Raw genomic sequence first — 13375 nt, 5'->3', positions numbered from 1 at the left:
TGAGTTAAAAATCATTCTCTTTATTTCAGCCTTTTTTTGGGGGAAGGAACTAGACTTAAAAGATCCCTCTCCCTTGAAATGTGAAACGAGACTCGAGACTCGTTGACATTCCTCCAGGTAGGGAGTGGCTGAGCTCCGGCTCCAGGTCACCAGTGAGGGGCACACGGGGTCCTGGAGGGCGGGCCCTCCCCACGGACCCGGCATCAGTCCATGCCATCCAGGTTCTGCCGCTCCCGCCTCTCCAGCTGGAGAACCTGGGAAGAGAAGTCACGTGAAAACAGCGTCCACGGCAGACGTTTCACCACTACACAGTAGTCACGGACCTGAAAAAGCAGGTTACGAACGGTGTCTACAAGGCACTAAACGTGGTTGAATGCAGACACGTGCATGGAAAAGTCTGGAAGGGGCTGCCGCCACATCCACGTGGTCACTCCGGGGGGAAGACCACAGGCGATTTACACCTTTATCTCTCTGTGTCTTCTCGGGTTTCTACATTTGTTGATCTGGCTGTAGAGCCTCTGAACCCCATTCCTGGTTTGGGGGAACCCATCGCTGAGCGCATGCCGAGGGAGCCAAGCCCCGCCTGCTGCTAACTCTTCCCTGGGGGAGGGGGTGTCCCGCACTCTGCAGGACACAGAGGCGCCAGGGGCACAGACCCCATCCCCCAGGTGTGACAACCAAAAACATCTCCAGACATGGCCTGATGTCCCCGAGGTGACAACACCTCACCCTGAGGACTCGCAGTGCTCCCTTGTGCATCTCCCGTTTACATGTCGCCTCCTCAGACACCCCCTGACCACCAGACAGAAAGTGGGCTCCTGCCAGCCCCCAGCGTTCTCGAGCTCAGCGTTGCACTGCCCAGCTTATCACTTTCGGTGTATCCCTATGTCACTCATGGGCCGTCCTTCTCCTCCCAGCAGGTTAGCACTGGGGAGGGGGCTGCATGTAACTTGCTGTCTGTCATGCAGAAGGGAAGGGGGGAGGCTCTATACCTGCTTTATTAAATTGGTTTTATTAATCCTTCCTTTATTCTATTGTTCATTCACTAGAAAAAGGAAAAGCAGGGTGGTTTAGAAGATGGCACAGCCAGTTGTCTGGAGAGGATGGGAACTGGCCTATGACATAGCCCACCCCACCACCACTTTGGGGGCTCAGACCCAGTAGGTACAGCACAGCCCAAAGTGCACGTGCCAAATTCTGACCGGCTTTAAACATGCTGGTCCCTTTGCAGAAATAAGGATGGTATAAAAATGCCATCCTCAATGGAAAGGAGCTGCTATTTCCTCCATGGGTCTTTCACGTGAGAGGAATGGTTTTTGCCGGATTTACCTGATTTTCTATGCACCGAAACTGCCACGGCCAGCCAGCGTTGTACAGAAACGGCCGCAGGTCGAACCTGTTGTCGTCGGGGCTGTAGTTTTCGGCGTGATACGCGGGGGTGAGCGTGGTCATTTTGTGTCTGTTCATGGAGTACTTGGAGAAAAACCGCTTCACTTTGTCAGCCACCTGGTGGGCGGGGAACACACAAGGCGTCACATCCGCGAAGCGGGAGGGATCTGAGGCCGGGGTTCTTCCCCGTGTCACTCTGGGCCGTGCGAGCTCACGGTTCCCTGTCGCACCTGAGTGTCCAGAAGGCAGGACTGGACACAGCCAGAGCTCAGGCCTGGGCGGCTGGGGGAGTTACAACACTGTGGGCTTCTGACAGTAGCACCCCAGGACACTGCATCGGGAGACCTGAGCGGGGTTCCAGGAGGCTCTGTGGGGACCACCATGTCTGCAGGCTTCCGCTCTAACAAGCTAGCAGAAAAGCAGTGATCTTCCGACCTCAACGCTTATACTCTGCCCCCCCCAAAAGAAGGGAGCAGCTTGCTTGCTACGGGGTGGTCGAGCTCCGGGGCCGGGGGAAGGCCTGGGAGCGGGCAGTAGTCAGAGCGTTATGGTTGGGAGGTCACACCGCACATACTTGCCCCTGCGAGTCGAAGCCCCTGTGGAACGTCAGGTGCCGTGTACCTGTCGTGGGCTGCAGCTGTCTTTCCACATGTGGAGCAGCTTGCAGAACATGCTGTAGGGCCCCGTCTTGGCGACCTTCCGGAGCCTTCCGTAGACCGACAGCTCTGCGTATGTCATCCCCATGTCTTCCTGTGGAGCAAAGAGTGCTGAAAGCTTTGTGTGGAGACGGGAACCGAGACCCAGGGGACAGGTCAAAGGGCCAGGAGCAGATGCTGAGTGAGGCCTCGTATCCCCACACCAATGGGCCGACGAGGAGGTGGCACTCACAAAAAATGACAAAGAGCCCGACATTTGGTTTTGAGGACTGGGATGGGCGGAACTGTGGCCCCCACAAAAGATATGTCCACGTCTGAAGCCTCAGAACCTACAAATTGTGAATTTATTTGGAAAAGGGGTCTTTGCAGATGTAATTACGGATCTCAAGATGAGATGACCCCGGCTGGATTCGAGGTGGGTCTTAAATCCAGTGACAGTTATAAGAGACAAAAGAGGAGAAGACGCAGAGAGGAGACCAGGTGAAGAAGGCCACGAGCCCAGGGACGCCAGGAGCCCCCAGAAGCTGGAGGAGGCAGGAAGGACCCTCCCTGGAGCCTTAGGTGAGGGGAAGGGGAGTGAGGCCCCACAACACTTTGATTCCGGACTTCCGGGCCTCAGAACCGGGAGAGAACGCAGTTCTGTGGGTTAAGCCGTCCAGTCTGGGGTGTTTAGTTACAGCAGCCCCAGGAAACCAGCACAAGCCTCCATGTCCGGCCCTGGGCCTGCCTCAGTGAGCCCACCTCCCTGAAGGATGGAAGACGCAGAGAAAAGGGACCGGGCACATGGAAAGCTGGGCCACGTCAGAGGCTGAGGGAAGCCTCAGGCCTACTCACAAGTCAGCATCACGCTGAGGTTTACGCGAGCAGAACCCTTTCTCAACATTGGCTCCAATCCTCTCTCAATTCCTGCCCCGGAACAGACAGCCAGAGACTTCTCAGGGAGACACAGACGGTGATGCTGGCACTTGGTGACACAGCAGGACAGCTCTGACCTCTGCCTGGGGGCCTCCTGTGACCGGGCCCAGCCTCCTCCCACTGCCACCCAGGTCTTCCCTCAGGCCTCAGCTCCAATGTCACCACCTTGGGAGGCCTGTCCCGATCCCTTTCTAAGGGACACTGCCACCATCGGGTCACCCGGGTTGGTTTTGTGGACGGACTCATAGCTACCTGGGGCCATCACGGTTACTTCCTGATTGTCTGTCCCCTCCAGGGGACGGCGAGCATTTTGGGGAAAGTGACCATATGTGTCTCGCTCACCACTGAGCTGGCAGCACGTGATGGGTCCTGGCACAGGACCTCCTTTACTGCTTCCTTTTGCATGAAATATTTTCTAGTGTGACACTTTAATTCCTTAAATCCAACAATAATAGGTGGAAAGTTCAATTCCCCACTTTTAACAATGGCTAGAACAAGACAAAAAAAAAAATCACCCAGGGATGGAAGGCCTGCACACTACAAACCAACTGGACCTAGCAGACATCTACACAACACTCCAGTTGACAAGCACACACGTTCTTCTCACGGGCAGTGGACAATCTCCAGCACAGACCACAGGCTCAGCCATAAGACAGGCCTCAGTACATTTCAAAACACTGAAATCACACAAAGTGTGCTCACTGACCATAATGACACAGAATTAGAAATGCAGTAACAGGAAGACATTTCAGAAATTCACAAGTATGTGGAAATTAAGAAGCGCCCTCTGAAAAAGCCAATGGGTCAAAGAAGAAATCATAGGAAAACCAGAACATACTTGAAATGCGTTAAAATGAGGACGCAACACACCAAAACCTATGAGCTGCGGTGGAAATGGCACTGAGAGAGAAACTTTCAGTTGTAAACACCTATATCTAAATCAGTAACGGAAACTCCCATCTTCCAACATACGGAAAAGAGCAAACGAAACCTAAAGCACGTAAAAGAAAGGAAATAAGAAGGATAGAGGGGAAGTTAGTGACATAGAGAATAGAAAAACAGTAGAGAAAATCAGTGTGTTTCTAGACACTGGCAATGAATACTCAAAAATGAAATTAAGAAGAAAGTTCCATTTATAATGATAGCACCTACAAGAATAAGTTACTTAAGAAATAAATTTAACAAAAGAAGTGTACCATATACTCTGAAAATTAAAAACCATTGTTGAAGGACATTCACAAAGATTGAAGTAAATGGGAAGACACCCCACGTTCATAGGTCAGAGGTCTGAAGAGTATTAAGACGGCAACAACCACCAAACTGATCGACAGATTCAATGGAATAAAAATCCAAGCTGGATTTTTCTGCAATAACTGACAAGCTGATCTAAAAATTCATATAGAAATTCAAGGGACACAGAATTTCCAAAATTATCTTGAAAAAGAACCAAGGAGAGGATTTATACTTCCTGGTCTCCAAACTTACTATAAAGTTACAGTAATGAAGACTGTGGTTCTGAAAAACAAACACAGACACACAGGTCAGGGAACAGAATCCAGAAATAAACCCTCACATTTATAGTCAACTGATGTTCAACCAAGATGCCCAGACAACTCACCAGGAGAAAGAACTGTCTTTTCAACAAATGGTGCTGGCACACTTGGATTTCCACAAGCGAAAGGATGGACTCTGGATCCCTTCCTCACACCATTCACAAAAGCTAACTCAACTAGGTCATAGACCTCAATATAAGGGCCCAAACTATCAAGCTCTTGGAAGAAAATACAAGAGTAAATCTCTGTGACTAAAGGAGCTGGAGGCAGGAAGGTCAGTTGTCACGGATCTTATGACAGTCCACGGTCACTTCCATCCATGTCCACTACAGCTGCAAACTGCAGTCTATGACCCCAACCAGCCCGATCGTTCAAGGCCACCACGGGATAGAAGGGCCCACAGAGATTCTTCTCTGAGGTCACCCAACAGCACATGCGGACACTCCCCTCGTCCACGCTCTCCCTCCCCACTCACCTCATCCCCTCCTCCTCTCAGGCCTCAACCTCCACATAGCTGAGTGCAAAGGTCAAAGGCCAGCAGTGGACTGATGCTGAGCCCGGCTTCCAGGCCAGGAACCCAGCAATGGAGCACGGTTCCCCAGGGCAGAAGGGAGGTTGTGGAGGAACCCAGCACAGACACATCAGGAGTAGGGAGATGGGGAGAAGCATGGTGACAAAGCCACCACCATTACCTCGTCAGTCTGGGATACTTGTCCGTCGGTCAAGGGCTCCAGCTCTGCGGTGGCCGGCGCTGCCAGAATGCTACAGCCAAGACACACAGTCAGTTACGGCAACTGGGTACTAATCAATCCAACAGATACTATTAAAACACCAGACTCTCTGTGCAGCTTGGAGACGGACAGCGGCATCAGACTTCCCAGCCCGATGGAGGATGGGCGGTGAGGGGACGAGGGAGGCAGCGGCTGCCTGATCTGGCCAGAGCCATGGGACTGGGGAGCAAGAACAAGGAGGAAGGAAGGGGGTGGCCTGGGTGTGGGACCCCAAGTGCCTGCTGAACGGCAGGACTGCTTTCATCAGCTGGTAGGGAGAGATGGGAGGTGGCTGAGTGGGGTGAGGGGAGCCTGGGGCTCTGCGGGGACATGGCCGCATCTCTGGCCTTGAGGGTGGCGCTCACCCCTGCAGGGCGGGGAGCTGGAAGTGCTCAATGCAGTACTGGATGAAGGCTCTCAGGTCCGTCTTGCTGATCCCGCCTATGGGGTTGATGTCAGCACTGGAGCTGTCGTACTTGGTCAGGTAGCCGAGGAGGCTGCAGCGAGAGAACACGTGGTCTGGGCAGTGGGCCCGCCAACCTGGGGGCTGGGCCGTCCAGCCCCCCATCATCCCAAGACTTGCTTCCCCCAGAGTTTGGCCAACCGGAGGGTCTCGGAGACGTGTGGTACGGCTGGGCAGACCGTGACAAGGGCAGAGCTGCCAATGACCGAGGGGAGGTGTTCGGGGCCAGACGAGACGTGGGGCCGGGAAACAGGTCTGTCCTGAGCAGGGCAGGGTGGAGCCCAGCGCCAGGGCCACCTGCACACCTGTCCACTCCTAGATGCCTCCTACGGTGGGCGAAGAGTGGCCCCCAAAGATGCTCACGTCCTACCCCAGAACCTGTGACGGTGTGACCTTACAGAGCAAAAGGGACCTGCAGCTGTGATCAGGTGAGGATCCTGAGACGAGGCTTTTGTCCTGGATTTCTGGGTGGGCCCTAAGTGTAACCCGAAGGGTCCTTAAACGTGGAACAAAGAGGTGGGGGGGTCAGGGTCAGAGGGAGCTGTGACCACAGAGGACAGGCACAGACATGCTGCAGCGCTGGCTTTACAGACGCAGGAGGGGCCACGAAGCCAAGGGATGTGGCACGTCCAGAAGCTGGAAATGGCCAGGAACAAACCCTCCTCTGCGCTGCCCAGAGGAACCAGCCCTGCGACACGCTGCTTTTAGCCCAGTGAGACCCATGACGAACGTCGATCACACAGAAGTGCAAGAGGACACTAGCCACTGACTGGGCATTAGCTGCAGCAGCCGCAGGACACTCGGCCACCTTTCAGGGGACGCACCCCTCCCCATCTCCCACCCCCTAGCACCACGCAGGCACCATGTTCTCTCACAGGACCACTGGGTTACTGCAGGTCTCCATCCCCATCCCAAGCCCACCCACCTCCAAGGCCATCCCTGGCCACACCCATGTGGCTGTCTGAATCTCCTCAGTGCGGTCCTTCTTTACCAGGCCTTCCGGTGTCTGGCCCTGCTTATCTCACCAGGTGCCTTTCTCAACATTTTCAGAGCTCACACTTAAACACCGGCATCCCAGACAGCCGCTTCCCACTACCTGAAACACTCGCCTACACCTGATCTGGTTGAAAAGGCACCTGCCCTGTGAGCACCACTTGGCAGGAGCTGTTTCACGGATAAAGCCTTGAGAGAGGAAGGGTCTCACCTCAGGGCCTTTGCACAGGCTGTTTGAGCTGCATCTGCCCTCCTCACTGCCCGCAGACCTTTATAAACCAACAGTTCTCCGAGAGGCCTTCCCTGGCACCCCATGTACAATCCCACACTCCCAAACTCCCCCTTTCAGTTCTCTGTGCAATTTTCACATAATATGGGATTTGTTTTGTTATTATCTGTCTCCTTCCACTAGAGTAAAATGGGAATTATTTTTCTCTTTTGTTCACAGCACCAGGAATGCCTGGTACGTGGTAACTGTTTGATGCTTATCTGACGATGAGTGAATGGAACACAACAGGACCAAAAGCAGAATTAGAAGCAAGTAAGGCACAGAATTAGAAGCAACTTTTAAAAACAAATCAACATGATAGAAAACTATAAACCTGAGATTCTACCTCAACATGTAAAGGAAAAGAAGAAATGGCTATGACCAATGAGAAGACAGGGACGCAGCAAATAAAAATCGACCGGACACAGATATGATACAAATCGGACAGAAAAAGCACAATTACAATAATAGACAAAATGTTTCCCCAACGTGAGGAAGACTTCTGTCTACCCATGAGAGGCTTAGTAGCAAAGAGCAAAGAAAGAGGTGAATATTTAAGTGGGTGTCATAAATTTATTTTCTAAATAGACATCTAGAAATTTTAAGCACCTGGAACACAACCACTACCCAGAGAAAAAAATTTTTTTGCTAAAATATTAAATATCAGAAAACAATGGATAAGACTTGTGAAGGGGAATTGTTACAGTAACATAATTATGTAACAAATAAAATTCTTGTTCATTTACAAAAGCGAAACAAAGCAAAACACGCCAATATTCTCAACTACATCAGGGCTCAGAATACACACCAGCCATCAGACCCCTCCTGAAAAGTCATTCCCTTACAATAGCACCACAGGCAACAGACAAGCAATGAAATCTAACAAAATATGCATGGAGAGGGTGAGAATTGTTACCAGCTATAGGACGCTGATTTCAAATTTTTCTAATTAGGAAATAAAGTAGGAAATCAAAAGTCAAAAATATTTAACAGAGAACACATTTGCAGACACGCAAGGACGTAGAAAGATTAAAACACCCATACTATAGAGAGATGGATGGATGGATAAATGGTGGATGAATGGGTGGGTAGGTGGGTGGATGGATGGATGGATGAATGGATGGATGGATGGATGGATGGATGGATGATGGATGGATGGATGGATGATGGATGGACGATGGATGGATGGGTGGGTGGGTGGGTGGATGGTGGATGGATGGATGGATGGATGGATGGATGGTGGATGGATGGACCGGTGGATGGTGGATGGATGGATGGATGGTGGTAGATGGGTAGATGGCTAGGTGGATGATGGACACACTGATGCATATAATAGAGGAATGAATGACAAATAAAGTTTCTGAAATTTCTCAGGTAACAAGGAACACCTACAAGCATCAAAGAGAACAACTGAGAGAAGCGGGGTTAGGAAATGGGGAAACTGAGGCTGGAGAAGTTCTCGCAGCCTCCACTGCTTGGCTTGAAGGTCAGATGAAATTTATCTGGAAAAACCTGAATTGTTTTTCAACCAGGGTGCAATATGAGAAAGAGAGCACTTTCTGTGCCCATCACAAATGATCTACCTGGTTTGGAGGTGACAACTTGGCACAGAGAACAGATGTAAGAGGCAGTGGAATTGCCGAGGACAAAAAGGTGATCCTAAACACGCAGCTCAGGGGTGGGGAGCGGGTTCCAGACACACGTGAAGGAAGAACCACAAAGCTGGGTGAGGGCAGGGGCGGGGGAGGGGAGGGAGCCAGAGGAAGGGCCAGTCTTCACAGCCACTGCGAAGTGCTGGAGAAGAGATGCTACCGCAGGAGCCACACATGTCCTGCCAGACACGAGATGACAGATGCTGAGAGAGTCGGTGAGGTGCTGTGGAAGCACTCATGCTCTAAGATTCGGGGCACTCAGGACCCTTCCCGCTGCCCACCAGGCATACACACCTCTCGTCCACATTGGCGGACCCCAGCACCAGAAGTCCACCTCGAGCACCCCGAGACCAGAGGCTCAGCTGGGCAAAAAGATAGGCGACGACCATCCTCAGCCGAGCCTGGACGACAGGAGGGGAAACGTCACCCTGTGCAGGGGACACACGTGGGGGACACGTGTACTAACACCATGATCCCATCACAGCTCGAAAGAAAGGGTCTCCCCAAGCAACCTCTGGAAAACAGGAAAGTTAGAGGCATTTAGCAGCTTTCTGGTGTCCAAAGAAGACAGAGTAAGGTGTCCTGTGCATGCGCCTTGGGATGGCCCATCTCCATGGTGCCCGTGTGCGCTCAGCGGTAGCCGTGTCAGAGATGGAAGGACCTGGAACCGGGCACTGAGAGCGTGTCAGTGGCAGGACTGGGCTGCAAAGCCAGCTGGGAGAAATCTCGGCCACCTCATCCCTTTACCACTGGAGTTTCTGAAGAAGGGGAAGGCCACCCATGTCCAGCAGAAAGGGGACAGAGAGAGGACAGCTCTGAGCAGCTGGATGGAGCCCAGGGCCCCTTTCCCTCCACCAGCTGACCAGTGTCCAGCTCCCCTGCCGTAGCCCGGGGGTAGGGCAGTATTTGAGCCTCTCACCGAAGATATGGGAAATGTACAGACACACAAATGAGTGTGCAATGCACACCTCACTCGTACCAACGCACACATTCTCACAGCCACATACACACTCATTCCTGCGTGCACACTCATTCACTCACAAATCTTCCCAACCCACATGTACTCTCACTTATAGCCCCATCTCACTCACAAACTTTCAAATTCACATACACAGTCATGCTCACACATGTGCACCCAACACATTCTCATAAACACCTCACGTTCTTACACATGCACACACATGCACCCACACTCACATACTCACACTCACTCCCATCTCACTCTCACAAGTTTTCATACTCAGTTATGCTCACACATACTTTCACTCATACACTCTCAGACACCTTACTCTTGCACTTACACACTCCAACTCCTGTACATGCTATCTCGCATCCCCTTACGCTTGCACGCTCACGCACGTACACATACACACGCAGACCCCTAACCTGTCCAGGAGGCTGCAGGATCAGAGTCTCTGATGAGGCACACGGGCCGCTGGCCCCAGCACCGGCCGTCCCCAGGGTCCCCCCACGTGGTGAGAATGGCAGGCGGGGAGCCACACCTGTACGTTCTGCAGGGCCAGGTTTTCCCTGCTGCTTCCTCCGTGAACGGCAAACAGAGGGCTTCTCCCCGTCACCAGGCTGAAGATGCCTATGACGGCCCTCACGGCGGGGTCGATGCTGAGACTGATGTGATAGCTGAAGGACAAAGGGTGGGCATGGCAGGTGTGTGTGTGTGTGTGTGTGTGTGTGTGTGTGTGTGCGCGCGCGCACAGGGAAGCACACATCACACAAAACCTACCACTTTAACCACTGTAATGTGCACAGTTCAGTGACAGTAGATTCACAAGGTTGTGCAGCCAGCACCTCTGTCTAGTTCCAGAACATTCCTATCACCCCAAAAGGAGGCCCTGTGCTCACTAGCAGTCACTCCACACTGTCCTCTTCCAGCCCCTGACAATAATTACTCCACTTCCTATCTCAACGGATTTGCCTGTTCTGGACATTTCACAGAAACGGAATCACACAATAGGTGTCCTCCTGTGACAGGCTTGTTTCACTCAGCACAGTGTCCTCCAGGTCCAGCCACGTCGCAGCAGGTGTCAGGACGTCCTCCTTTTACGGCTGAATATGAGGTCGGACAATGAAGTTCATGAACTCATCCTAGAAAAAGTGCTCCATACCTCATTGCTGAATATCACTACAGTCACCTATGAAGGACTCCCTGTGGGAAGCTGTGCACCGACACTACTGCCTAGTCCATCTTTTAAAGCAACTTTGGAACTCTTTTTCTGGAATAGCCATCAGGGCTGTCGTCGTATTACCCTTGACGTCCTGAACGTCATCAAAATATCTTCCTTTCAATATTTCTTTTATCTCTGGATAAAGAAAGAAGTCACTGGGGGTCAGATCAGGTGAGTAGGGAGGGTGTTCCAATACAGTTATTTGTTTACTGGCTAAAAACTCCCTCACAGACAGTGCCGTGTGAGCTGGTGCATTGTCGTGATACATGAGCCATGAATTGTTGGCGAGAAGTTCAGGCCGTCTGACTTTTTCACGCAGCCTTTTCAGCACTTCCACATAATGAACAATCCCTGATACAAAAAAACATTAGCAACATCGTTGCAACAAGTTTGCGAACTTAATTGTCCGACCTCCTACGACTACACTGCTACTATCCGTTCCTCTGTGGATGGACACCTGGGCTGTATCTACCTTGTGGCTGCTGCGAATGCTGCTGCTATGAGCATGGGGGTACAGAGTCCCCGTGGTCAGTCCCTTTGGGTGTAGACCCAGGAGTGGGCTTGCTGGGGGGCAGCTTTCAGCTGAGCTCAGCAAACAGGATGAGCGCCTCATTTTTTCCTAAGAGGCAGAATAAATGGAACACTTGGAATGGAACTACCTGTCCCTCTCTAGGGAGATGCCCTCTCGCCACCTTCCCCAGGCACACAGCGGGCTGCACCTCGTCCCGTGCACATCGCCCTGGCAGCCTGTGCCTGGATGCAAGGGGGGGAAAGGCTGGGATCAGACAGCTAGGACTCAGGGTGGAACCGATGCAGTTTCCCTAAAATCTGGCTCAAACCAAGAAGGAATGAAAACCAGCTCCACTCCTGGATGTGCATTTTACCACAAACATCGTCACAGGCGGAGCTTCCCGTGCTTACAGCCACCGGGTGTGCCCAACACCAGTGACCAACTCTACCTTCCAATCTGCTGGGCCAAGTCTCTGGCCCTGTCGTTCGTCTCCCAGGAGGAGTTCTCGCTGGCCATGTAGCACGTCGTCAGTACGCGTCCACACAGCTCTCGGGGGTCCTCAGGGGTGTAGTTGATCTCGTTCACAATGGTCCGGACATCAGCCAGCACTTCTGGATCTGAAAATGGCCGGACAGAAGGGTGGCAGCCAGCTGCTGTGCGCAAGGCGCCTGCATAGCTAGTCTCTCTCCATCGCCCCAGGAATCTCGTCAGACAAGTAGCGTCAGCCCCGGGTCCCAGGTGTATATACTAAGGGGACATTCGATGGCACAGCGGGAGGCTTTGCCCGACCCCAGAGCCCTTGTGCCGTCCGTCGGGCCAGGCTGACAACAGACAGCAACAGCATGCACCTGTGGCTTCATGGACGCAGCCACATGGACCCAAACCCTTGGGAAGGGACGTTAATGGCCTTGCTGTCCCCAAGCCCCAGGACTTGGGCATGACGTTATGACATCTGAGTACGTCTGCAAAGCCTCCTCCGCCCACGACCTGAGTTTTTCCTCTGCTCCTCCCACAGGCGGCCCAAGGGCTGACCCCTGGGGCCTTCCTCAGGCCACAGATGTCACCTACTTCCGTTCTTCACAGCCTCGCAGACCTGGCGGCACATGGAGTAGACGAGGCAGGCGGTGGCTGCGCTGTCCACCCCACCACTCAGGGGCAGGAAAAACCCCGCCTGCAACAGGCCAACCAAACGCAGGTGTGAGCAGAGCCTCGGGAAAGCAACGTGCCCAAAGAGTAGCCCAGCTCCACCCGCAAACCCTGATGAGTGCCCACAAAAATGCTCGTGGGCATCCAAGCTCTCACTGAGGGAGCAAAAAAAGATGCCCTCCACATCCCACTATGATTTCTAAAGGGCAGAGACCTTTCCCTGTGGAAAGCAGCCACGTCTGACTCTGCATGGCAAATACAGATGGGCGTGATCCCAAACTAGCAGGAGATGGTGTCCCATAACTCTGAATGTCAGCGGCAGGAGACCCTCCCCCATAGGACTCCACGATGGCCCCTGGCTGGTGGAGACCAAGCTCCCGACTGACTCAGAGTGAAGAAATGCTTTTGGTTGCTTGCATTTAAAAAACAAAATCGCTAGTCTGCCATGGAATCAAACGCAAACCAACCAGCAGAAGGAGCAAGTCAGCTAGTGAGACGCCAAAGTCTTACCTGTTGGCTGCGTCTTAGGAAGTCCCAGAGCCAGCAAGCAGGTCCAAGGCTGGGGAATGATGGAAAGCGTTAGGTGTGGGAACCGTTGACTCGGTGAGCAGCTTCCCTGGGGCAGGTGCCGAGGTGGAGGCCGTGAGAGCCGCCAGCAGAGCTGGGCTCCCACGAGGCGCCAGCCTCTGTTTTAAGGACCTCACGTGAATGAACACATTTTAAGTCTTAAAAGAGCCCTGGCAGGTGGGTACTGTCATTAGCCCCCTTTTGAAATAGGAAAACTGAGTCACAGAAAGGAGAGGCAGAGCCTTTGTCTCAAGGTCTCAGTGCAGGGAAGCGGTGGGGCTGGCGTGGCACCCGGTGGTGTGGGTGCAG

The 13375-nt window shown here is 52.7% G+C and overlaps 1 protein-coding gene across 4 annotated transcripts in view; it reads right to left on the bottom strand.

The window, feature by feature from the left end:
* NADSYN1 (NAD synthetase 1) overlaps positions 1 to 13375 on the bottom strand; it is a 30011-nt gene continuing 16636 nt past the window's right edge. For all 4 annotated transcript variants that reach the window (XM_019755672.2, XM_019755674.2, XM_074336896.1 and 1 more), the window contains exons 12-21: positions 13010 to 13058; positions 12422 to 12524; positions 11802 to 11970; positions 10162 to 10297; positions 8954 to 9060; positions 5649 to 5780; positions 5206 to 5275; positions 2011 to 2139; positions 1330 to 1506; positions 1 to 254 (exon numbers count right to left, since the gene is read on the bottom strand). In XM_019755672.2, coding sequence (XP_019611231.2) covers positions 204 to 254; positions 1330 to 1506; positions 2011 to 2139; positions 5206 to 5275; positions 5649 to 5780; positions 8954 to 9060; positions 10162 to 10297; positions 11802 to 11970; positions 12422 to 12524; positions 13010 to 13058 — 1123 coding nt within the window. In that variant the 3' untranslated portion in view covers positions 1 to 203. The remainder of the gene's footprint in view (positions 255 to 1329; positions 1507 to 2010; positions 2140 to 5205; positions 5276 to 5648; positions 5781 to 8953; positions 9061 to 10161; positions 10298 to 11801; positions 11971 to 12421; positions 12525 to 13009; positions 13059 to 13375) is intronic.

This window comes from Rhinolophus sinicus, linkage group LG06 (genome assembly GCF_036562045.2).
Source record: "Rhinolophus sinicus isolate RSC01 linkage group LG06, ASM3656204v1, whole genome shotgun sequence".
Lineage (NCBI taxonomy): Eukaryota > Metazoa > Chordata > Mammalia > Chiroptera > Rhinolophidae > Rhinolophus > Rhinolophus sinicus.
Note: the sequence above shows the minus strand (reverse complement) of the source record. Positions and strands in the feature narration are given on the sequence as shown.